General features: G+C 37.4%; 5 protein-coding genes across 7 annotated transcripts; 4 read left to right on the top strand and 1 right to left on the bottom strand.

The window, feature by feature from the left end:
• The first annotated feature begins 822 nt into the window (after positions 1–822).
• On the top strand, positions 823–4,939 carry LOC110766025 (potassium transporter 5-like). Of its 2 annotated transcripts, XM_021969279.2 has the most exons (9): positions 823–978; positions 1,081–1,303; positions 1,506–1,754; positions 2,386–2,424; positions 2,577–2,837; positions 2,933–2,985; positions 3,080–3,194; positions 3,290–3,544; positions 3,631–4,939. In XM_021969279.2, the coding sequence occupies exons 1-9, from the start codon at positions 823–825 to the stop codon at positions 4,656–4,658; spliced, it is 2,379 nt and encodes a 792-aa protein (XP_021824971.2). In that variant the 3' UTR covers positions 4,659–4,939. The 2 variants fall into 2 exon arrangements, with proteins under 2 accessions (XP_021824971.2, XP_088108033.1); XM_088251907.1 differs by lacking the exon at positions 823–978 and having other exon boundaries at positions 1,097–1,215.
• A 2,607-nt stretch (positions 4,940–7,546) lies between these two features.
• Positions 7,547–11,496, bottom strand: LOC110766029 (putative protein S-acyltransferase 6). 2 transcript variants are annotated; one of them, XM_021969283.2, is made up of 6 exons: positions 10,905–11,496; positions 10,361–10,667; positions 9,947–10,129; positions 9,196–9,504; positions 8,506–8,739; positions 7,547–8,421 (listed from the first exon to the last, which is right to left on the bottom strand). In XM_021969283.2, the coding sequence occupies exons 2-6, from the start codon at positions 10,499–10,501 to the stop codon at positions 7,969–7,971; spliced, it is 1,320 nt and encodes a 439-aa protein (XP_021824975.1). In that variant the 5' UTR covers positions 10,502–10,667; positions 10,905–11,496; the 3' UTR covers positions 7,547–7,968. The 2 variants fall into 2 exon arrangements, with proteins under 2 accessions (XP_021824975.1, XP_021824976.1); XM_021969284.2 differs by having other exon boundaries at positions 10,361–10,619; positions 10,905–11,482.
• A 1,750-nt stretch (positions 11,497–13,246) lies between these two features.
• LOC110766032 (uncharacterized) lies at positions 13,247–14,530 on the top strand. The gene is made up of 4 exons (XM_021969286.2): positions 13,247–13,443; positions 13,541–13,616; positions 13,721–13,813; positions 14,107–14,530. The coding sequence occupies exons 1-4, from the start codon at positions 13,325–13,327 to the stop codon at positions 14,359–14,361; spliced, it is 543 nt and encodes a 180-aa protein (XP_021824978.2). The 5' UTR covers positions 13,247–13,324; the 3' UTR covers positions 14,362–14,530.
• Positions 14,531–14,844: 314 nt separating this feature from the next.
• On the top strand, positions 14,845–16,572 carry HYD1 (C-8,7 sterol isomerase). Its single transcript, XM_021969285.2, has 4 exons — positions 14,845–15,092; positions 15,537–15,683; positions 15,788–15,896; positions 16,057–16,572. Exons 1-4 carry the CDS (start codon positions 14,933–14,935, stop codon positions 16,319–16,321), a joined length of 681 nt encoding a protein of 226 aa, XP_021824977.1. The 5' UTR covers positions 14,845–14,932; the 3' UTR covers positions 16,322–16,572.
• Positions 16,573–17,016: 444 nt separating this feature from the next.
• Positions 17,017–18,378, top strand: LOC110767559 (uncharacterized). The gene has a single exon (XM_021971136.2). It carries the CDS (start codon positions 17,117–17,119, stop codon positions 18,185–18,187), a length of 1,071 nt encoding a protein of 356 aa, XP_021826828.2. The 5' UTR covers positions 17,017–17,116; the 3' UTR covers positions 18,188–18,378.
• The last annotated feature ends 6,230 nt before the right edge of the window (positions 18,379–24,608 follow it).

Raw genomic sequence — 24,608 nt, 5'->3', positions numbered from 1 at the left:
GAATAATATTTCTTACTTTGGAAGTTCGCTTTCAAGATAATTTTAGATCCCAAATTGTCATGTACAACAATTGGGCCTTGAATTTTTATGGTACTTTTCTATGAAATGAAAATTCCAATGTTCTTGACCCAAAAAAAAAAAAAAAAATTCCAATGTTTTCAGGATCGAAATCCCGGCCTTCTTTCCTCCCAATGTAACCAAAAACAAAAACTCCAATGTTTTGTTTTGCATTTCTTCATTTTCATATTAATTAATTAACATCTGGACGCTGAATGCGTAAAGGGATTTTCATATTGATCCGTACCATACCATCTCATAGTCCTAAATTTAATCAGCATTACCAAAATTGTATATCCATAAACTTCTTTGTCTTTTACCAAAATTGTTTATCCATAAATCTTCGTCTGATTATCTTAATCCTATGATTAAGTCATTGACGGCCATACCATAAACTGATTTCCACTAAAAGACAAAAAATCTAATCCATAATTTACAACAAAAAAAGCGCACGAAGGTGTTTCATATTTGAAAATTGCAGATAAATATGTACTAATGTCAGAAGAAATACGAGAGAACATGCGACTTTGTGACCCCAACAAAAAACCCCCTACCGTGGAAGGCTGTCAAATTTCTGAATATTATTGCTCATTTAAAAACAATACGAGTAACTGACACGTCTACACGAATATACTTTTGCAGATGGATATGGAAAAATAAATTAATAAGCTAACAGGTCAAGTGTTCAGAGTCCAATGCGTGTTTGATTTCGCCTATAAAAACATGAGGCAGTGTTGAATTTTAAGACAAGTACCAGAAGAAGAAATGGCAGAGAAAGTGGTGAGCCTGAGAGAAGGGGAGGCAGAGTTAACGAACCAGCACCTGAAGGAGAGGAAGGCGTCATGGGCTAAGTTGCGCCGCGTGGACTCTCTCAGTTTAGAGGCTGGAAGAGTTTCCACAACCCGGAGCCATGGCTCACAGGTCCGTTCTCGCTTTCCATTCTGAGTCTTTTTCAAAGAATAGAAAATTCTATATTTATTAAGATGGTACAAATAGCAGTAACTAATAATACTTTTGTTTCAGGTAAGTTGGCAAAGAACGTTGAGTTTGGCGTTTCAGAGCATAGGGATTGTGTATGGGGACATAGGGACGTCTCCACTCTATGTGTTTTCGAGTACTTTCACAGATGGTATCGACAACGTCGATGACATTCTAGGGGTATTGTCTCTCATCATCTATACCATAGCTCTCTTGCCCATGCTTAAGTATGTCTTCATCGTCCTCTGGGCCAACGATAACGGCGATGGTAATATCGATAATCATAAGTTTAATCCCAACTCACGTAACAGTGTTTCATTTTTTTCAAGTTTAATTCAACAAATAATATACTAAGACGTGTCGAGGCCGACTCGTCATAGTACTTCTTGTTATAAATAAACCAATAACTTTATGAATTAATTTGTCATTAATTACCCTGAAAAACTAATTAAGTGTACATTAATTTGTAGGGGGGACGTTTGCACTGTATTCCTTGATGTGTCGGTATGCTAAGGTGAGCTTAATTCCGAATAACCAGCCAGAGGATAGGGAGCTATCCAACTACAAACTGGAAACACCATCCAACGAGTTAAAACGAGCCCAAGCCATCAAGAAGAAGTTGGAGAATAGTAAGATGGCCAAATACGTTCTTTTCCTTGTGACCATTATGGGAACTTCCATGGTCATTGGAGATGGGGTTCTTACTCCATGCATTTCAGGTAATTAGTACACTTCAATTGGCAAAAATAAATAAATAAATAAAAGGCACACAATTATCGCTTTCATGTTTGGTTTTGGATGTTTTCATTCTTTCTGCTGTATAATCTTATGGTGTTCTAATAAAGTATCTTTTCCAATGATGAATTTTCAAACACACCCCAATATGTGATTTCATAATTTAAACTTCTATTTTTTAATTCTCGCAAAAAGATCATCCCTGCAAATAATTATAAAAATCAGAAGTCAATTGGTCATTTGTCTATCATCATAATCCTTTTAGTCAAATTGTAAATGAAGCATCATCTATTTATTCGATTGCAATTAGATGATACTTCATTTTCGATTTGGACTCATTTCGATTATGGATGATCTTGATAAGGGCCTAAAAAATTGACAATGATTCAGATCATAAAATTACATTGTGGGTCTGACAGAAAAAAAAAATACAACATTGTGAGTGAGTGGACTTTTTTTTTTTGGGTTGGAACATTGTGGGTGGACTTAAAAGGTTGTTTGTGTCACACATAGTGTGTATTTGAAAACTTGTTATTTAAATATTCTGTATAGTAATATATATTTTCATGCCAGAGTTGAATATTAACACAAATTCTATATACATATTGCGTGCAGTCCTTTCTGCAGTGAGCGGGATTAAGTCTTTAGGCAAAGGTAACATATATACATGTTTTTTTTGTTTTTTTTGCTTTGTTTTGTATTGCCCCAAATATTGTGACCAAAACAGAGGAGACTTGGATGTGCAAATCAGAAGACATTCATTTTAGCGGTTTTCTAACATTGGTTGAGCCTGAGAATTGATACAGATGCTGTTGTGGGGATTTCCATAGTAATCTTGATCGTTCTCTTTGCTGCTCAACGATTTGGGACTGATAAAGTGGGCTACACCTTTGCACCTATTATTCTGCTGTGGTTCTTGCTCATCAGCGGCATTGGTCTCTACAACTTGTTCAAACATGACGTTAGTGTATTGCGTGCTTTCAATCCAAAATACATCATAGATTTCTTCAAAAGAAATGGAAAAAAAGGATGGGTTTCCCTTGGGGGAGTTTTCCTCTGCATTACTGGTATGCGACCGTGCGCGGTTATATATAGTTTTAACATATCTGATCTCCTTCACTCCTTTTGAATGTGGATTTAACTAGTGGCTTAAATTAACCAGGGACTGAGGCCATGTTTGCTGATTTGGGTCACTTCAATGTCAAAGCTATCCAAGTAAGTAAAGAGCAAATGCCCTGTGCATATTTTTTGTGTTTTTGGTTGTCTCCTCAAAAAAGGTTCTTACAAGTTGCACCATAATGTGTTGCAGATCAGTTTCTCTTGCATCACATTTCCTGCATTAATAACTGCATATAGTGGGCAAGCAGCATTCCTCAGAAAGTTCCCAGGGAAGGTGGAGGACACATTCTATGACTCAATACCAGGTGAGTTTTCACTTCTCAATGTAATTGCACTTTACCACTGTGCTTGAACAATTTTACTAAGTTAATAACTATCTTCATTGGTATGCAATGTGCAGACCCTTTGTATTGGCCAACTTTCGTCATCGCTGTAGCTGCTGCTATTATTGCCAGTCAGGCTATGATATCTGGGGCATTTTCAATCATCTCCCAGTCCCTAAGTTTGGGTTGTTTCCCTAGAGTTAAGGTTGTTCATACCTCTGCCAAGTATGAGGGTCAGGTGTACATACCTGAGATCAACTACCTGCTTATGGTTGCTTGTGTTATAGTCACTGCAGCATTCAAGACCACCGGAAAGATTGGCAATGCATATGGTAATTAAGCACAAACAATGCATTTTGAATTTGTACAGCACAAATTTGTAGATTTCCAAAATGACATGTACCTGTTTGTGATGCAGGAATTGCTGTGGTCAGTGTTATGGTCATCACAACATGTTTGCTAACTCTGATTATGTTGGTGATATGGAAGACGAGCATATGGTTGATTGGTCTGTTCTTTGTGGTGTTCATCTCCATCGAGGTGGTTTATTCGTCTGCCGTGCTGTACAAATTCACACAAGGCGGTTTCCTTCCTCTGGCCTTTGCTTCTGTCCTTATGGCAATCATGGGGATTTGGCATTATGTGCACAAACAAAAATACATGTTTGAGCTCAACAACAAGGTTTCCACAGAATACATGAAACAATTGGCCTGTAACCCCAACATAAATAGGGTGCCAGGCATTGGACTTCTATATTCTGAGCTTGTGCAGGGAATTCCCCCTATATTTTCTCACTTTGTCAACAATATACCCTCCATCCACTCCGTTATAGTGATTGTCTCCATCAAGCCTATCCCATTCAGCAAAGTTGCATTGGAGGAGAGGTTTCTGTTTCGACAGTTGGAGCCAAGAGAGTACAGAATGTTCCGCTGTGTAGCAAGGTATGGTTACAATGACAGAGTTGAGGAACCTGAAGAGTTCGAGCGCCAACTGGTTGAGAACTTGAAAGAATTCATCCGCCACGAAGTTCACGAACACTTCGTACTTGATGGAGGAGCAACAGAGAAAACAGAGGAGGCAGGGAAAGATGGGGAGTCATTCAATGGTGAAGAATCAGCACAACAAGTTAACCCGCCTCGGGTCTCAACGGGGTCCATTCAGTCGTTCAATGCTGCGAGGTCGGTGAACTCATCCAGCAGAATAGTCTCTGCACCCATCAAAGGAGCTGAGGAGGAAATTCAGTTTGTGCAAGGAGCTATGAAGGACGGCATAGTTTATCTGCTGGGAGAGACAGAAGTGTTGGCCACACAGAACTCGTCGTTGTTCAAGAAGTTTGTTGTCAACTATGCCTACGATTTCTTGAGGAAAAACTTCAGGCAAGGGGAACAAGTCATGGCAATCCCAAGGACTAGGCTTCTCAAAGTTGGAATGACGTATGAGATATGAGATGACAGTGTTTGTGAGAAAAGGAGTGGTTTGTGTAATGTGCTTCTCAATGTACTAATTTGTGTGCGGCTCCAACACCAATTGACAAGCAATATATATGTGTGTTCATCTCATACAAGGCAGAGGCATGCCATTGTAACTTAGCTAGCAATTTGATTTTATATACGTATATACTTTCGTGTGAATTTTTCCACTTGATGAAGATGAACCTTTGCCTTCAGTATGAAATTGTATAAAGAAGTCCAGCACTGCAAACAAATTACAGTATAGAGACCCTGTTGAACGCCACCGTATCCAAGTAGAATCATGCCAAGTAAATTTCTGTTTTGGAGTTGAGCATGATGTGTAGAAATTAAAGGAAATAAGTAAAAAGAAACACAGTGTTTAACGTGGTTCAGCTTAGTTTGCCTACATCCACGGTAGAAGAAGGAAGAAACTCTTATTCATCATAAACAGAGAATTAGCTTCTCTGGTACATAAAGAGCACTCAAACAACAGCCAACTGAAAACAATTAATGCACACATCAGGTACCAAGCTACACTCATGAAGAGCCCAAGACAACTAACTCCACTCAGCCAACATAATAATAAATGAAGGAAATAACTCTGTACATATTCCAATACTCCCCCTCAAGCTGATTCGAAAATGTTAATGGAGCCAAGCTTGGAGAGAAACTCTTGAAACTGAGAAGAGGACAAGTCTTTGGTAAAAGGGGAATGCTAGCAACCTTCTTTTTAACCTTCTCCTTTGGATCTTCTCCCTCTTCCTAACGACATGTGGCACTTCTCTCTCATTCAAAACAATATTTTTAATTTGAAAAAAATATTAAATTGTATTTCCATATATGCCCTTGAAAGAAACTAAAAAGTCAAAAATCCTTTGAGTTTTCACTGCCCGATTCCAAGTCACCTCACCCACCCACGACACAACCCAAACTCTCTCTCTCTCTCTCTCTCACACACACACACACACACATTTGTGCGATGAGAAAAAAAATCCTATTTCAATTGGGAGCCCAACTCCAAGAAAAAGTCAAAAGCTTACTCCAATTAGGAGCCCAACTTGTAAAAGATAACCAACTCCAAGAAGGGAGCCTAGATGCAGTTGGAAAGCCTGATAGATATTTTTTATCTCTTCCATGCCTCACAAGCGCCGTGTAGAAGCTGGGGGGAATTTGTGGGAACACATATTTCATCAACCAATAAGAAGACGACATATGGAAAAGGGATATTCCTTAGGTCAACTAATTACCCTAATTAAATCCTATTTAATTAGGGTAATTATCTTTGATTTAAGATGTGAATATCTCTCTAAATCAAGGAACCAATTTCCAGCAAATCTCTCTTATTAATTCCTATCATCTTTTTTAGAATGAATAATCCTAACCAAATAAGGATTATTCTCCCAAACCCTAACATACAAGGAGCACTATAAATACATGGCTACACAAGACACTAAAGGTAATTCTTCTCTATTTTTGAAACCCTATGCAAATTCTAAACTCAACTCTGAAATCCTATACAAACTCCTCTCTCTCTCTCTCTCTCTCTCTCTCTCTCTCTCTCTCTCTCTCTCTCCTCTCTCCCACACGGCTCCGGCCACCCGGCTCTTCCGTGAGAGAAAACTCCGTCCACTTTAGCTATTGTCGTATCTTTCTCAAGATCCAATCAAACTAACTTAGGCATCAAAGGGCATTTGGCTAACACTCCCGGGTGTGATCCGTTGATCTAGATTTGTTTTACAAGAACCAATGGAGAAGAAAGAGAAGGACGTTTGAGGGTCAAAGAATCTATGTGCGAATATTCCCCATGCGGAAATTTGCTCAAACAATAACAAGAACAAAGCTGAAGCCCCCGTTATCACATGCCAAATCTTGGTGATTCTGTTTGATGTTCAACAATTTGGGACTGATAAAGTGGGCTTCGCCTTTGCTCCGATCATCTTGTTGTGGTTCACCTTCATTAGTGGCATTGGTGTCTACAACTTAATCACACATGGCATCACTGTGTTGCTTTCAATCCAGATTTGCTTTCTCACCACCAGTTTCTTTGCAGGATCCCTTTATTTTTATTCTTGAACTTCATTCAAAGCTCATTGCTTTGGTAGTTGGGTTGTTACCTACCAAGACAATGAGCTTTTAATCCAGATTTGCTTGCTCGCCACTAGTTTCTTTGTAGGACCCCTTTATTTTTATTCTTGAACTTCATTCAAAGCTCATTGCTTGGTAGTTGGGTTGTTTTATAGGGTTCAACCCACCTACCAAGGCAATGAGCTTTTAATGAAGATCAAGAACAAGAAAGCATAAGGGTTCATGCAAAGAAAGTGGTTAGCAAGACCAAGAATGAATTAGTAGAGATAGAGGAAGGAACATTTAAAAAAAAAACCTCACACCTGAGTTTAAGTTGAACTCATGGGCCTCTAAGTTTGGTTGATTCATAAAGTTGGGGCCTCCTTTTTAGTTTTCTTTTTGGGGGAAACGTATTTCATTAACAAGTTGGAATTTAATTACAGAAATCTTCTCATAGATTGCAAAAAACAGAAGAGGCGGCAGTGCACAAAGCATAACAAACCTTGCCTTCATTATGAACGTGTGGAAAACTTGGGACATAAAATACTCTATCACTATTAATTGCATGGATCACTTGGAGTTGTAGGGTATCAGTGGCCTTCGAATGCGGGTTGCAAAAAGCCATCTCCAGCACCCACGTAACTCCCTCTCTAGCAGCAAACCTTTTTGCATTTTCAGCAGAACAAACAAGGGGAAAAGGCCCCATCAGCATTCATCTTCAGCTTGCCTCTTGTGGCCTTTTTAGCTATTTTAAACTAGTTTAAAATTTTGTTCTTCTAATACCTCTCCCCTCCATAGAGTCCTTAGGGTCTCGGTGCGTTAAGAGATAAACTGTCTATATTACACAAGTTTTCATAGGACATTGTTTATACAAGTCTAATTTCTGGACGAAAAATTAGTTGTCTGTTCAATTTTTTCAACTTAAAAGGTAAAACAACTCACATACACGTCCATTGATCTCAAATGCTCATATGAATCAAAGCAACCACCGAACTCTTCAAGCAATGAGCAGGCTCTTCCGTGATTCGATCAAGAATAAGGACTAAATCAGACGCGGACCTTGGTTTGCTGAGGGCTTTTTAGCACTACACTTGGCCCCAAGTATCCACAAAGAACGGGAGTGTGACAACATCTTGCCAGTGGGGGAGTTCAGCACTATGTCAATAACCAATTTCAATTATCCAGGTTAGCAGCTATCATCATGGCTGTAAGATCAGAACATACAATTGCTCACCAACAATTTAGGTCTTAAGGTCATTAGCCCCTTCAATTTTCTGTCTACCTGTTGAACCATGCTCCATTCCAAACTCAGCAGCCAACATTTGTATATCAGGTGAGCTCTCCCAGTTGGTTTTGTGATCCCAGTTTGTATGTCTTGGCTGGGTTCCACACCTCTCCAATCCACCAACACTATCAATCTGACTCTGTATATCCTCCAGATCTTCAGCCGCAACAGCTTGTCGTTTTCCCATCTCTATGTCAGAACTTGTTTTGGGCATCTCTGGGCTCATGGGATGGCGTAATGACATTGAAGTGGCATAGACAGAAGACGAATCACCCTTTACCATTTCCCTGAAGTTATGTTTAGATCTCGGAATTTTAGAGAAGAAGACTTCCCCAACATTGCGAAAACACCCACGACTGTACGGGTTCATCTTCACATTGTACCGATACCGAAAATTCTCATAGGTTGTCTGCACACAAGATGAAATTTAACTCTAAGAGAGATAAATAGAGAGCGAACACCAAGAAGCAACAAAAGGTAAAGAGCAAGGAACCTGATTGGTGAAAATTAAATAGAGATGAAATCCAGTGAGACCTCCAACAAACCAAGCAGCCCCAAATGTATAGAGAATTAGAAATCCTGAAACAGGTGACCTTGATAAAGCTCTCCAGAGATTGCAATGGTAAGCATCCATTATCTTCATTATGTTTACCCAGCAGAAGGCAAAGACATAGAGGCACAGCATGGTCGTGGAGGACACAAACATGAAAAAGAATCTGTAATTCCTCTGTGAAAAATAACTTCAACTGTGTAAAGATTATGAAAAGATTATAATTAATATAACTTATCCCCTTCAACTTAAACAAGGAGAGAACTCTAGATTGTGATGCAGGATTATGCACATATGCTGGGCAATAACTTAAGGTAGGGATGAAGTGAGGGTTGAAAATCCACAATCCTAGATGCATGCAGCGTGCAAGTAGGAAGTGATACACAGACACTCAACTCAACATGTCAGAACTAAGAGTTTGTCTGATAGAATAATAGCGCAATGAGATAACATTGTCATCATTCTTGTGGATTAATGTATCACAATTCAAATTTTAATATGTAAATATATGTATTAAATTTCTGTGAGAGCTTCTTCTTCTATAAGGTTGTACCTTACACCATATTACAAAAGAAATATGAAAAAACTACGTAAATTCAAGCTAAAATGCGAGTTTAATGATATGAAGCATACTTTCCCAATACATTGCCCCACCCACGGGCAATGGTGATCAAAACGCTCAACACAGTTGTTGCATATAGAGCAATGAGAGCATCTGGGTGGACGATATAGCATGCATGTTTGACAATATTTGATCTTGACTATCACGCCATTAACCATAGTATCTTTTGTGGGTGGTACACCGGGAGGTCCATTCTGACTTCCTGGCCAATCAGAAGAGATACTAGAGACATAGCCGTCATCTTCTGGTTCTGGAGGATGCAGGCTACGAGGAATAATGCCAGGATCTCTTGCAGATGTAATCAAGAGAAGAATAACAACCTGCACTAGTCAATAAGCCAAAAACCTTCAGTTATCAAATGTATACAGAAGTTCAGTGCTGCAAACATCAACAACATGTGTCCAACATATTATCATTTCAGAAAATCCCATGTTGGGGCTACAAACCAATAAAACTACCATTTGTCTCTCTCTGCCTTATAGCAGAAATAAAATTCTTAAGTCCTTATGCTCCATCTGAGTTTCAAACCTTATATTGCGACATTCTGGTTTCTGAACATTAAAATAATAGTTAACTTATGCAATTACTTGGCAGAGTGATACAGAGAATTTCATGTTCTTAGGATATCAGTAGAAGTTTCTTCTCCTTCTCTCAGTTTTTCCCCTTAGCGTAATGTGATTACATATAATTTTGGCAATTTTCACCTGGTAGGAGAGTTAAAGGGAAATTGAAAAACCAGTCATCTAAAGAGGAAGAACTCACATATACTGCAAACAGGGGACAGAGAACCACAATAAGATTGCCAATATGGCGTGGGAATTGCTCAACTAGTCTTTGGGAAACAAAAGCGCAGAACAGGATCACTGGAACAACGATTAGGGACACGGTAAGCAATAATGACCTCGAATCTGGACCCAATATAATTCTGCCATTGAAGCAAAATCTCTGCAAAACATCAAGCAAAACTGAGTTCATTGTAAGGCCATGAGACACACACCTTTTTTAAAAATTCTACCATGTGGGATTCTAAAACCATATACACAAAATTCAATCCAAAGAAAGCCCAATCTACAACATATGACATTTAACATAATCAACTGATAAATATACAGATTTGCATTCATTCTCTGTTGTTTTTACATGTAATGTAAGTAGCAATTGACGTCAATCACCTACATTGTTTCCTTTCCAAACTTGATAGAGATGCAGGGATGGGCCAGGGGTGTCGATAATTCGACGGTCGGAGTCAGAATGCTGAGGAGGCAGAGCAGTTGTGTACATTCTTTCCTGCGTTCTGACCATGTCGTTTTTTCTCATGCCCCCCCCTACAATTCCTGAAGCTCAACACATTTGATTCTGAGCCACCACCATCTGCACGATCTGCAACGCACACAACCCCAACCCTCAACGACGTCCCAACTCGGTAAAGACAATGCTGGTGGCATCAACCAGGATCAAGAACACTCAGCTCAGCATTTACAATCTATAAAATGAAGACATGACATGATGGCAGAGATAAATCAAATAAATTCTCAAATTCATACCAATTTAAGAAGGAGGTGAATAAAAAATCAAATCTTTATCAAGAACACTCAGCTCAACATTTACAATCTATAAAATGAAGACATGACATGATGGCAGAGATAAATCAAATAAATTCTCAAATTCATACCAACCAATTTAAGAAGGAGGCGAATAAAAAATCAAATATTTAACGCACCTTTTAATCTTGTGTGTTTTTCTTTTTCTGGGTTTTGTTGAAATGGGGAGAAGAGAACCGAATCCGGAGCTCTGTCACGTAAAAGTGGGAACGAAGGGTTCGGGTTCAGTTTTTGAAGGCGTTCATATATTTTCCCTTTAATGCATTTGAAACGCCATTAAAGCTCTCTTCGAAACTGGAACGGATCGGGGGACGGGCCTCGGAATTCCGGTGTCTCCAAACCCAAGATGTCTTTGAAGAGGCGGGTAGTGATTACAAGTCCGGGAGGGACAATGCTCTGCTCCCGTGGCGATTTCCCTCCCAACGACTCGGATCGCCGATTTTTCCGAATATATAAATATTTGTATTTATTTTTTGCACCCTTTTACATTAAATTTTGTTTCTTTTTTTGATATTATCACTTAGACTGAGGACAAGAGGAGGAGAGAAACAAAGGGGAACGTGGTCTTCGCCGGAGCTTTCTCTTGCTGTAGGCTGTAGCTGACTGCTGATAGGTGAGAGAGAGATGAGCTTTAGTTTAGGAGGATTTTGCTTTGGCTTTGTTTTGCTGCTTTGCCACGAGGCAGGCACCAACTAACCTGAAACAAACAAACAACCCCAAGTTTTATTAAATTTAATTTGCAATTAAATCGCTAATTAAAGTGTTTTAGTTGGGACCTGGCTGGCCTGCCTCCCCATGCATTGAAATTTTGGCCCCTCACTACCCTTTAGTTTTTGCTTTGTTTTTGTCTTTATCTTTTTTCTTTAATGCCATGATTTGATTTCACATATTAAAAGAGAAAAAGGCTGCCCCAATGGATCCATTTTGAGCCTATAAATTGCAGCGGCAAGCCGGCAACCACTTTCCCTAAAGCTATCAATGTTTCTTGGTCTTTTTTTGGGTCATGTGACCTTTTGTTTTCGGGGAGTCAATAATGTGACCTTTTTCTTTTCATTATGTTTTGGAGCCGGTTTCCAATGAGAAATGGTTGAACTCTTGACCATGAAAACAAAAATGCTAGGCTCTAGGCTCTAGGGTGGTACAACAAGAACCCAGTTGAGCCATTTGCCAGCTGAAAGAACTAACCTTTATGAACATTCATACCAATATTAAAGGTCCATTTGGATTGAATAACTAAAAGGACTAACCTTTGAATTTTACCACAAAATTAAATTAATTACAAAAACGAAAGGATGCTGATTTTCCTTTTTCTCTTTTGTCCACTTATACTCCCTTCTGTTTTTAAATATTTTTTATCATAACATACAATGAAGAGTAAGTGGGTAAAAGATGAGTGGGAAAATAATTTCCAACAAAGGTCTCGTAAGTGAACAAAAAAATGGAAAAATCAGCTCCCAAATGAAAAACACAAGATACTATGTATTGAAAACAACTAGACAATATACCACTTTGATGTTTGAAATTACTAGAAATATTATAAGTCAATGAAAATTAATGTATTTATTTTGCATGGTAAGAGTGATGATTTCAAATTTCATAGATAATACAATAAGAGAGTACGATAATGAGGATATATTAGGTGTCTATTTTGTAAATTGCCCGAAATTTTTTGCACGTGTGTGGGGTTTGGGAATAGCTTGATGAATACTAATTTTGGATAAGTGGAATCTAATTTACCTTAATGGTGCTTATATCTTTAATAAAGTTATCGACTAATATGAAACTTTGGATGATGTGAAAGGGGAATTACAAAAATGTAAAGCGACAAGGAAAGCGAAAGAAAGGAATAAGGCATGTGGCTCAAGGCCAGAAAACAGAGAGAAAAAAACAAATAGTCAAAAGCAATTCCATGACTGCGACGCATTTGCAATTTCCGACGTGCGTCCAAGAATATTTGCCTCCGAAATATCTTTTTCTATTTGATCTCAAGCTCACGCAAGACCTTAATTAGAGACCACAACAAGAAGCAAAATGTTCATTTGCATTTCCCTGTTTTACCCTTATCATATTGCAAAGGGCTTGTAACTAAGGGGTTATTAGCATTTACCTTTGTATTTGAGATTCTAAATTCAATTCTTCCTCACTTAATATCGTTTGTATATAAAATAATTTTTTGTTTAAACTAATAATAAAAAAAGGATATTAAGCTTGACTTGCAGACTAATGGTCTCATGTTCGAATCCCCACGACATCATAGTGTGTATGTGAGAAATTCATCTCCCTTGTGAAAAAAAAAACGAATAATATATTTGTTGTCAATCCCACTCCCATTAATGATTAAATTTAATCCCCAGATAGATATTTTTGGACCCCTTTTTCCGATTCTCCCTTACTTTATTCCCAAGCTGTATGATTTTTCAAAATTCCTGATCAAGTTTGGATTGGATGCTCATGAAATAGTAGGCATTGGGTTTGTATAGCAATAGCAGCCAGTCACTTAACGCAATGAATCAGAAGTGTGAACATTTTAATAATAATAATGGGAGCAGGGGATTCGATGACTGTTCAGGTTCTCAACCTTTCTCCAAGAACAACTCTTGCAGAGTTGAACTCCTTCTTCTCTTATTGTGGAACTGTTCGTCAAATCCAGCTCTCGAGGTAATTAAACAACCTCTTATTACATACATTTAATATATCATCATATTTTCTATTGATTAATTTCGTGTTTTTCTTTTTTCTTTTTTTTCGATCGCAGAGTTGAAGATCAATTACCATATGCTTTGGTGACTTTTGGCCAGCCTTATGCTTTTCAAACTGCTCTTCTCCTCAATGTAAGCCAAAAAAAAAAAATACAAACTCTGTATGTGTGGTTTGTGTTTTTTATTGCCTTTTTTTTTAGTAGCGTGTCTGAAAGGAAGGAATGATCACTTTGCAGGATGCTATCTTTGAAGGCCAACCAATTTGCATATTACCTGCGTGTGCTATAAAAATTCCTGTAGTTTCAGATGGAGACATTGATCACACCCAGGTTCATCTCTCTCTCTCTCTCTCTCTCTCTCTCTCTCTCTCTCTCTCTTAGGTAATTCTATGATTAGTTCCAATGATTGAGTACGCAGCTCTATCAATTGCAACATTTTGTTCACATTTAAAGGAAAAAGTTTCACTCTAAATAGCATTACTTCACTCCCAAAGGCATCAAAATCTGTTTGAATTGCAATAAACAAGCTTCAACTGCATGACAAAATATTTAAGCTTCAACTGTTTTGGCCCTAAAAGCAAAGGCGTTATGGCATAATGAGTACCTGTGTGTGTGCTTTTCAGGCCAGCCAAGGGGTCGTCCCAGAATCTAATACGCTAAGAAAAAGAAAGGAAGATCTAGAGAAGTTGAAGCTGTCGGAGAAAGGCAGAGTGCTCGTGGGAGAAACAAGATCGGCAATTTATGTTTTCGAGCAGGCAGCCGGGGGCATGGGCACTGCCATTATGAACAATAACTACATTGCAACCGGAGCTGCTCGCTTCTCTGATGTTCTTGACTCAAGGTCTGCCTCTGAGTTGGGAATTAGGAGGAAGGGTTAAGTATTAAATATAACCCCAACTCTGGAAACCACAAAATAAGCTTCTTAATGTTGTATTATATCGTAATCTGTTTTGGATAACCCTTTGCATTATTCTATGGTTGAATAATACACATCATGTAACATGTATCCATGTGTTTTCAGGCGAAAACTAGTTTTTTCTCTCACAATTTTCACACTCTTGATAGTTTGGTAATTGAATCAATGAAAATGGGAATGTTTGCAAAATGGGAGTGAAACAGAACTCATCCTAGTTCGTCCTAAGATCAACCATGTTAACTTGGACAGAAAAAAGTGAAGACTAAATATCACTAAATTAAATCGTTATTGCAGATATGGGTTAGATCAGTTGATCAAGATAATATATTGGAGTTCAATTTCCCACTTAGATAGAGAGTGATAATGGGCTTATTCCAAATGGCCCATTACAATATCTGAGATCCAATCCAAAAGAAGTTTCAAACGTAAAGAAAGGGAGGAGGTGGGTGGCAGACTGGCAGCCATAGCCCTTTTTTGGACTTTTTGAATTGATTTGTTTCAGAGTGTACGAGCGAGCGAGCGAGCGAGCGAAAATGGAGGGCTCTGGCTCTGGGATTTATGAGAATCATCCATACGTACCCAGGGATCTAAAGCTATCCGGATTCGTACCTGGGTTTCTCTCACAGTCCACCATTGTTGGGGTCTATGGCCTCTCTTCCCTCCTCGTCGTTTTGCTTACCTGGCTCTTCTCCGGTACTCTCTTCACTTCTTTTCTTATCAGATCCAATTTTTTCAAGTTACTTCTGTGAATTTCTTAGTTCACTGTAGCAATTGATGCTTGAAGTGGGTCATAGATAGACTCATAGGCAGAGCATCAGATGAGACTCTAGAGAGTCTGAGATCCAAAAAGTTTCTAACTTTATACAACTTTTGTGTCTGCCTGCGAATTCATCATCTTGGTTTTTGAATGTGGTAATTGCTGATTGTTAAAACTTGACAATTCTCTCATTAGAAAGACCCAATATCATTGCTAATCACATATTGGATTCATGGGTTCATTTTTTAAATCCCTTGCCTGCCAAACAAACCCACTCTTATTTGTTATTGACAATCTAATGCTCTGTAGCTACAGATGTTTTGTTTTTGTTCAAATCAATCTAATGTTTTATTTTGTACTTCCTGCTATGTATATAACAGGGCGGCCTCCAAAAAAATCAAAAATTGATAGATGGCTAATGTGTTGGTGGGCCTTCACGGGCCTCACCCACATTATACTTGAAGGCTATTTTGCCTTCTCGCCCGAGTTTTACAAGGATAAGACTGCTTGTTACCTTTCTGAAGTTTGTAAGTTCTGTTTCTCATTTTCCCTCCATCTCTATACAATTAGCATTTGTTGCAAATTGGGTGGGTTGTATATAGTTATTATACTCATAGATGAAAATTGGCAGGGAAAGAGTACAGCAAAGGTGATTCAAGATATGCAGCTCGGGATGCAGGCGTTGTTGCTGTTGAAGGACTAACTGCAGTTTTAGAAGGTCCAGCTTGCCTTCTTGCAGTGTAAGGCTTTGAATTTTGTTATCATGAAGTTTATGCTTTCATTCATAATGTAAAGTTTTGATTTTCAAATTCCAATCTCTGGTTCACCAGAGTCCAGACCGTATGTGCAGTCCTCTTGTCCTTTGCAGTGCTAAATATGATCTTTATGATGATTTGACAGATATGCAATAGCTAAAGGCAAGTCATATAGCTACATACTTCAGTTTGCCATTTCGTTGGGGCAGCTCTATGGAACTGCAGTATATTTCATAACATCCTACTTGGAAGGTGACAACTTTGCTGCAAGTTCATTCTACTACTATGCATACTACATTGCTGCTAATGCCTCCTGGGTTGTAATACCGACGCTCATATCCATCCGCTGTTGGAAGAAGATTTGTGCAGCAGTACAAGTTCAAGGCCACAAAAAGAACAAAACCCGCTGAGGTTGACTTCAGATTCCTATGCTTTGTGATTATTGTAGTTTCAAGTTTTGTTAGTTATAATTTCTTCAATAATAGTAATAATCTGATTAATTTGTTTACTCATGGGATCATGAAACAGTCATCTAAGCATTTCAATCTGTAAAGACAAATATTATTTTGGAGTTCTGGCCACAAAGCTTTACAAACAATCAATGAATGGTTTCTTGCACTGAGATTAATTTAATGGAATGGATTCTCTGCTGTTTCTCGTATATTTGGAAGGGAAGATTCCTTCTATTTATAAGATTTCTTGTCCAATGTTCATGGGATTGATTGGTACTTGGAAGGTTGAAAGTCAGATGTTTTATTATGACTGTGTGACCATACATTGTAAAATCTTGACGTACGACTAATGACATTAGCAAGTGACCTTGTTTTAGGAGCTTCATATCATGGTTGTTGGTCGTTCCTCTGTTTGTCAATATTGGACACGACCGTAAACAACCCTTACCATTTTTTCTCTTCATGGACATTACGAATCAACGGTAAAAGCTTTGTAACTAGTGTCACTAAAAGCTTTGTGTTCTTGTTGTCGAAATGGGCAAAGAGTCGAGAGACTAGTGTCACTAAAAGCTTTCGGTTCACATACAAAGCTGGTGGTCGTTATCGTATAATCAACGGTAAATGGTCAATGATGCAAACTCGCACCTAATTTCTCTATGCCGCCTGTCCCATTTTTGGAGGTTACGTTTCTGAATTATTTGTGCGATTTGTTCCCATCTTCCAAATGCTCTGGCTCCGTACAAGTTATTATTGATGGTGGCTATAAACCCAAAACAGAGCTCTCTCTTTCCTCTGTCTTATGCTTTCAGGATGGCCACAGATGAGAAAATCAAGAACCTGACAGATTGCAGCTCTATAGAACTGAAGCTCATCTCCTGTAAGGATCTCAAAGCCTTCAACTTCTTCCAGAAGCTGTCGGTCTACGCCGTGGTCTCCATCTTCAACGACGAAATGAAGAAAGATGAGCAGCAACAACATCTGCAGCGGCAGAAAACACCGGTTGACAGAGACGGCGACGGCAACCCAGAATGGAACCACACGGTGCACTTCGACATCAAAGACATGTCTCTGGTTGACAAGTTGGATCATCTTTACGTCAAATTCGACATGCGCTGTGAAGGCATCCTTTTTGGCAAGAAAAGTCTGGGAAAAGTCCGGGTGCCCTTCACGGATTTGCTTGATGAGGTCAATGAGGCAGTCAGGTTTCTGAGCTATCAGGTTCGGACTTGTGATGGCAAGCCTAACGGGGTCTTGAATTTTTCTTCCAAAGTGATTAGGAAGAAGAAGAACAAAAGCAACATTGGAGTTCATGATTTTAAGGAGATTGGTTCTTCTTCTGAATCAGTAACCAGTGTTCCTGATCCTGCTGATAATACAGTCCAATCTCTTTATCCCACCTTAGAAGTTCAAGCACAAAACCAGTTCCGGGACATATCCTATCCTTCACTAGCTGAAGTTACCTCTCCTTTGCCAAGAATCTCAGTTCCTTCTCCAGAGTTCAATTTCCATTGGAGACCAGAATCTTACCCTATGAGTCTACCATCAACCCTGCCATTTACTCTTCCTGCTGCAGCTGTGCCTGCACCAAGTGTGCATTGCCATCCATGTCAGCTCCCGCCGTTTCTACAGACTCCAGGGGCATATTGGCATCCAGCAGAGTTGGCAAATTATGGTAATTACAGTTTCTGTGGGAACCCAGCTGGGTTTGGACAATTAGGGATGGTGGAGAATAAAGGCCATGATGGATGGAGGATTAATAGTCCAGGGACTAAAAGTGGCCTACCAGTTCCAGACTTGGGGACTAGCAATGGCAGCTGCAGCTGAGATTTGGTGCTAGCTTAGCATAGACCTAGTTTCTAATGCTAATTTATTTTTATCCAAGCACTTTATTTCCTTGTTCAATTATTTTTGAGCTTGTGAAGGCACTGGGCAGCCGCTCCTTTTGGATTATTTGAAGTACCTTTTTTTAAATAGTGTATGGTCAGGCTGTAATTTTAGCGTCTTCTTCTTTCTAAGGTTGCTGAGAGAGCCGCCTCCCCCAAGTGGCCCTCCAGATTTCTGCAACACTCAATTAATTTGTTTAAATTAGTTGCTAAGCATACTTAATTTAGGGAAATAAACAAAACCAGAGCTTTCACTGAACTTTAAGGCATTTCTTGTCCATTGGGGGCTTCAAGAAAAGTGAATTTAGCTTTCATGCACATCACCGGTTTTAAGAGTGTCATTCTCGACATGCCCGTGCATTGGGCTTGCACCGTGCATACACAAGCCACGCCTAAACAGTCCTACTCATGGTATTGTGTTCCTTCATCGTAGTTTGCAAATGGCTTTATTAATTTATGAATCTAGCTTACTTGTGCATTTTAACAAAAAAAAGTTGGTTTTAGTTAAACCTTCTAGACTAACATTAATTTAAAGAAATTAATCAAAATTAGTGCCAAGTCAAGACGCGTCCGAATGCATTGTCATGGTCTCTCTCACTCTTCTTGCACAGGGTGGACTAGAAGAAGTTGATGGAGCATGCACGATGAAGGACTTGACTGTTATTTCTTTGGTCATAGCAATTAACTTATAAGTTTGATCAACTCCTATGACTTTTGACCATGCCTCCCCATTCAATTTATTATTGAAAAGATTCTCAGCTAATGAACTTGACCACCTACCAACAATAGGAAGGTATTTTTAGGCTCTAATTTTCATGGCGTTAATTTTAAAAATAAAAATAAAAATCCAAAGTGATATAGTCTAAATTCCGAAGGAAATAGGAACTTGGGTGTAAAGGGGTGTAAGGGGTTTGGCTCTCTACTCAACTGAATTAACTCACCTTTGCATTATTTTTCTATTAGAATGGGTTCTATATGTTAGTGATTGTGGAGAAAGATTTATCAGGAATTAATCTCAATTATGTGCATCATCATGTGCCTAAACATAAAGTTATGAAATATCTAAGGTTAGCAAATAATTTCAACTTGTGTTATTTTATAGAAGAATTAAAGTAAGGTGTTTGCTTTTGTCAAAGACAACTATAAAGCTTCCATGGTTCAGTCTTTTACATTCCTTGGCATATAGTAGAAAGAAAGCCGTCTCTGGCTTGGATATTCCCTCTACTATATTTCTCGAAAGGACAGTTCTTCCCTTCTTACCATGTAAGTAGGAATTTTTACATTCATGTCAATAGCAGTGTGACATGTGTGCAAACTTTTTCTTTTTGTGTTTTTGATGAATTATTTTTGCATATGTGTCAAATTGTGATTCGCATGAAAAAGGAGTATCTCCTTACAGGTAAAGAGGCAAATAGTGTTCTTCCCGAAAAGGCCTCAAAGGGGCACACAATAATTTCTCAGACAAATAGTGATAGCTCCAGAGAAATTCACAAGAATGCCATTACTCAATGCTTTTCAATATAGAAAGATTTAAATAAAAATTCATGTGCATGACTAGTCAGATCTCAATTGTTATTGTTTTTTCGATACGAGAAAGGGACTCAAACTCATTATCATGGTCAACTTACATAACCCATATATACCAAGTTTCAATTATACAGAAAGGAGTTCAAACCACGTGATATACGCCATCAATTTACAAGAAGATCATAGATATATATTCCACCTTCAAATTCCCTTCTCTATAAAAATATTTCAATTTCCTGTTTTCTCACATACACACTAATGGGATAGCTTGAGTGTGTGAAAGGAGAGACCATGATGTTTAACTTACCCATGAAAGTCATCCAACGCGAAAAGACTCTCATTATTCTCTTACTGGAATATTCGAATATTATTCTTGTGTGAATGTCATTGTAAATAGAATGAAAATTAAAAAACGATAATAGAAAATACATCGCGTTTGCATATTGTCTAAATAATATTGACTTCACTTTCAAAAGGCCATCACTCATATCATAATCACTAATTTGACTGTAAACAAAGGCTATAACAAAATGATTTATTAATGTAGGCATTAAAAAATTTCTAACAAATCTCTCGCTTTCACTTTTGACCACACATACTTCATATGGTGAAGAATTCAGAGGGATAATGCGAGCACGCCAGAACCCCACAGGTCTGAATCTGCGACAAACTGGTTCTGCTGTCAAATCTATCAATTCTTGTTAAATTACATCTCAAGTTATCAAAACTTATTTATTTGTTTACAAATAAGAAAAACCAAGCACGATGACAGTGATACTCTACAAGAAGAATTGAGATGGTTGAAAGAATCCACTTAAGCATCAAATATTTTAGGCATAAATTAAAATTATATATTGCGTATCAATTTAGATCAACAAAAATATATATATAGAATAAATAAGCATGCATATGCAATGACGTACAATATGGTACGTATCTGTAAAAGCAAATGACACATCTTATATACAATCCTAATTAATCACATATTTTGCAAATTGAAAATACTAGGGAGATCACATTTTATACCACCTTGTATATTGCATCTTCTATTACACTATCATGAAACATGGATAACACTATTTTATTATTCTCGGTCAATCACAGTATGCCACATGTGATAATTTTTCCACATGGCAATCTGTGATTGGTTGGGGATAACAAAACAGTGTTATTCCCGTTTCATAAATTTTTTTCTACTCTAATAGAAATGAGACCCATTGTATAATTGTATTAGTGGATTCCATTTCTATTAGAAAAGTGGTACATACAGAGTAATTTTTGTATGTTCCGGCTAGTTGGTGAACCACATAATACACATGAGATATGTGGAAATATTATCCAATACACATAGGACATAAAAATAAATTTTTTTGCATGTCCCATGTAATTAAATGGTACACCGTACAAAAAATTATCGTACACAAATTGGTATATAAAATATAATCTCCCTAGCATGACTACTTGCAAATTTCCAAACAGCAGGGGCGGAGCCATACTGGGACCAGTGCGGTCTCGAGCCTCCACTCAAGGTTTGTTTTTTTATATTTTAAAAGCAATATACTGTTATGTATTTCTATATGTATATTATTTCAAATATTTTACGTTTTGATATGTACCCATATGTGTTGTGGCGAACCTATTAAGGCACAATGAGGTATTTCAAATTGCCCCCTTGCTCAGCTGGTGGTGGTGCACTCCAGGTGTACAGATTACCTTATTTCCAATTTCAACATTTAAGTAAATGTCTTTGTCCTTTTACTTTAATTTATTTTTATATTACTCTATTTACTTAAGTTTACAGTGTAAATAAAGAAGTAATCCCTATTTGGATTCAAATAAAAATACTAGAAAATCAAATTCCCACCAAATCAAAGTATGAAAAATCGGTTTTAGTGTAAAATATGATTTAGGCTAAAAATGATGGCTCACTAAGTGAATATATACTTCATACTAAAATCTCATAAAATCAAGTTTTCTTATTTGATGTGTAAGGAATAAAAGCCGCCAAAAATTATCTTGAGAAAATGATTATTCCGAAAAATCATTTTTCATACTTAGTCAATACGCTACTACAAAATAGTTAAACCACGACACAAAGTAGACGACGGTGCATCTTAAAACCGTTGTCATGTTTTAAAAGACGACGGTGTTTTTAAAACCGTCATGATATATCATCTTATACACTACTAGCGTTATATTATTTTTAAAAGACGACGCTTGTTACTAACAAGCGTCGTCTTTTAAAACATGCTGAACAAAAAAAAGGTTACTTGATTTTTAAAAGACGACGGTTTTTTGAAAGAACCGTCGTCTATTATATGTAAAGACGACAGTTTTTTTGAAAGAATTGTTGTCTATTATATGTAAAGACGACGGTTTTTTTTTAAAAAGGGTCGTCTATTATATGTAAAGACGATGGTTTTTTTTTTTTAAAAGGGTCGTCTTTTAAGACACGCTAAAAAAAGGCCGCTTAAGTGAATTCGCACTCAACAAATTTTCAAATTTTCCCCCGTCTTTGAAAACCTTATCTCTCATTAACAAGCGTCGTCTTTTAAAACGCGCTAAAAAAAGGCTGCTTAAGTGAATTCTCGCTCGACAAATTTTCAGATTTTCCCCCGTCTTTGAAAACCTTATCTCTCCCTCCTTGAAACCCTTCTGAGCTCTCTAAAACACCCTCATGAAACTCTTTACAAAATCATCAAAAAATCGATATCAATGAAGGAGTTGAGAGATTGAGGTCTTCGCAAATCCATAAGATGGAGAGGGAGGTTCTGTATTTGAGAATCAAAGCTGGTTGAAAGGTTTGATTTGAAAGTCACCTAATTTCTCAATACCCTTCTATATCTTGCTAGTGAATTCTAGATTAGCCACTTTACGTTTCTGGTATATTCTTTGTCTCCCTGATTTCATATTTTCTATCTCTCTTGATTTGTCTGGTTTGTTTACATATTTTTTTTTATTTCTGGTTTCTTTTTAGATTTTCTGACCCTTCTATATCTTGCTAGTGAATTCTAGATTAGCCACTTTACGTTTCTGGTATATTCTTTGTCTCCCTGATTTCATATTTTCTATCTCTCTTGATTTGTCTGGTTTGTTTACATATTTTTTTTTATTTCTGGTTTCTTTTTAGATTTTCTGATATGGTTCTCAAGAGATGAGGAGGAATCTTGCAGATTTATAACTTTTTCTTTTGCAGGTTTTCTATGTGAGTCGTATATTTTTTTACTGTTGAAAATTTGTTACCTTCTCCTTTCACCATCATTTGATTTATATATTTTTCCTTTTGCAAGTTCTCGATGGTCTTTTTTATGCTCATTTTACAAGTTTTCTATGGAAATATGGTCCAATGGTAAAATTTCTCTTCCACCTAATTTTATATGTTTATAATCTTAGCTTTTTTTTTCTCTCTGTCATTTTGATTTATTTACAAGGATGATGGAGGAGACTTCAGTTGTGCATCATTTGTATGTTTGGATGAGGAAGGCTTGGGTTAGGAGTATGTAGGTCTTATTAGGAAAGGATTGTACTACTTAATTACCATATGTAATAACTATTGAATCTTCAAGTTTTATGAAAGAAACTATTTTTGAGTGTATATATTCATTAATAAAGCATTATGGTTGGTTTTCTAGTTAAAATCGTTGTATAGCATCATATGAAATAAAAAAGAACTAAAATGTAGCAGTTTGGGAACTTATTAGACGACGGTTTTCATAATAAATCATGGTCTTTACAGATAATTAACGACGGTTTTTATAAACCAACCGTTGGCTTTATAGATAATTAACGACGGTTTTTATAAAACAATTGTCGTCTTAACCTACAATCCATGACGGTTTTCATAAAAAACCGTCATCTTAACCTACAATCCACGACGGTTTTATTAAAAATCGTCGTCTTTCCTCCTATAATTAACGATCTTTATCTCTAAACAATGACGATTTTCTTTAAAAATCGTCGTCTTTACAGATAAACAACGACGATGAAAAGCCGTCATAATTTGACACCCAAAAAAATGGCGGTCGATTTAACGACGGTTTTCAAAGCATTACAACAACGGTGGATCCCCGTCGTCTATTTCGTTTTTTGTAGTAGTGATATTTTTTCATGTATGATATAAATGCATGAAGGGACCTAAGGTTTTGCTAAATCGCTTCTCTTTGTCTATCTCTTGCAATTTTTCTTTCTTAGAATGTATTTGTCTATTCCTTTGTTGAGGACAATTATGATTGCAACCAATAAGCAATATAATTCTTGACATATGTGATATATATACACTATTTTTCGTACGTATTGTGAGTTCGAATTTTTTATTCTTTATAATTTGTAAGAGGTTCCCACACACATGAAATTCTGGCTTCGTCACCGCCAAATAGGGTACATAGCAGTAAAAGGCACATATTTTCTTCTGTTCTATGCATATTTATATGATTAGTATGATTCACATTCAGCATTGCATTTTGCTGCAGGAACTCCAAAACTTAGTGCTCGAGGCAACGAATAGTTTGCTTTTTTCTTGCCTATTAAATATTACTTTTTCACTGGCTTCAATTTAACTTCCACCGTCCAAATCCCTTTTCAACACCTTTAATTCCTTAGCACCATAATAAAGTGAAATATTTCCCCCCAACTTGAGAGATCTCACAATCACTTTATCCCACCAGCATGGCTAAGCTCAGGGGTATAATCGTCTTCTATCATTAATTAATTAATATAAATAGCCCTCGTCACCAAGCTTTTGTTTCCAAAAGACAATCGTACCCACTGTTTGTCCACTAGTCATGTACGGCGAGGATGGTTCCATAAAAATAATAATGAACTTGTGTTTCTAATTT

This window comes from Prunus avium, chromosome 1 (assembly GCF_965620075.1).
Source record: "Prunus avium chromosome 1, drPruAviu1.hap1.1, whole genome shotgun sequence".
Classification (NCBI taxonomy): Eukaryota; Viridiplantae; Streptophyta; class Magnoliopsida; order Rosales; family Rosaceae; genus Prunus; species Prunus avium.
Note: the sequence above shows the minus strand (reverse complement) of the source record. Positions and strands in the feature narration are given on the sequence as shown.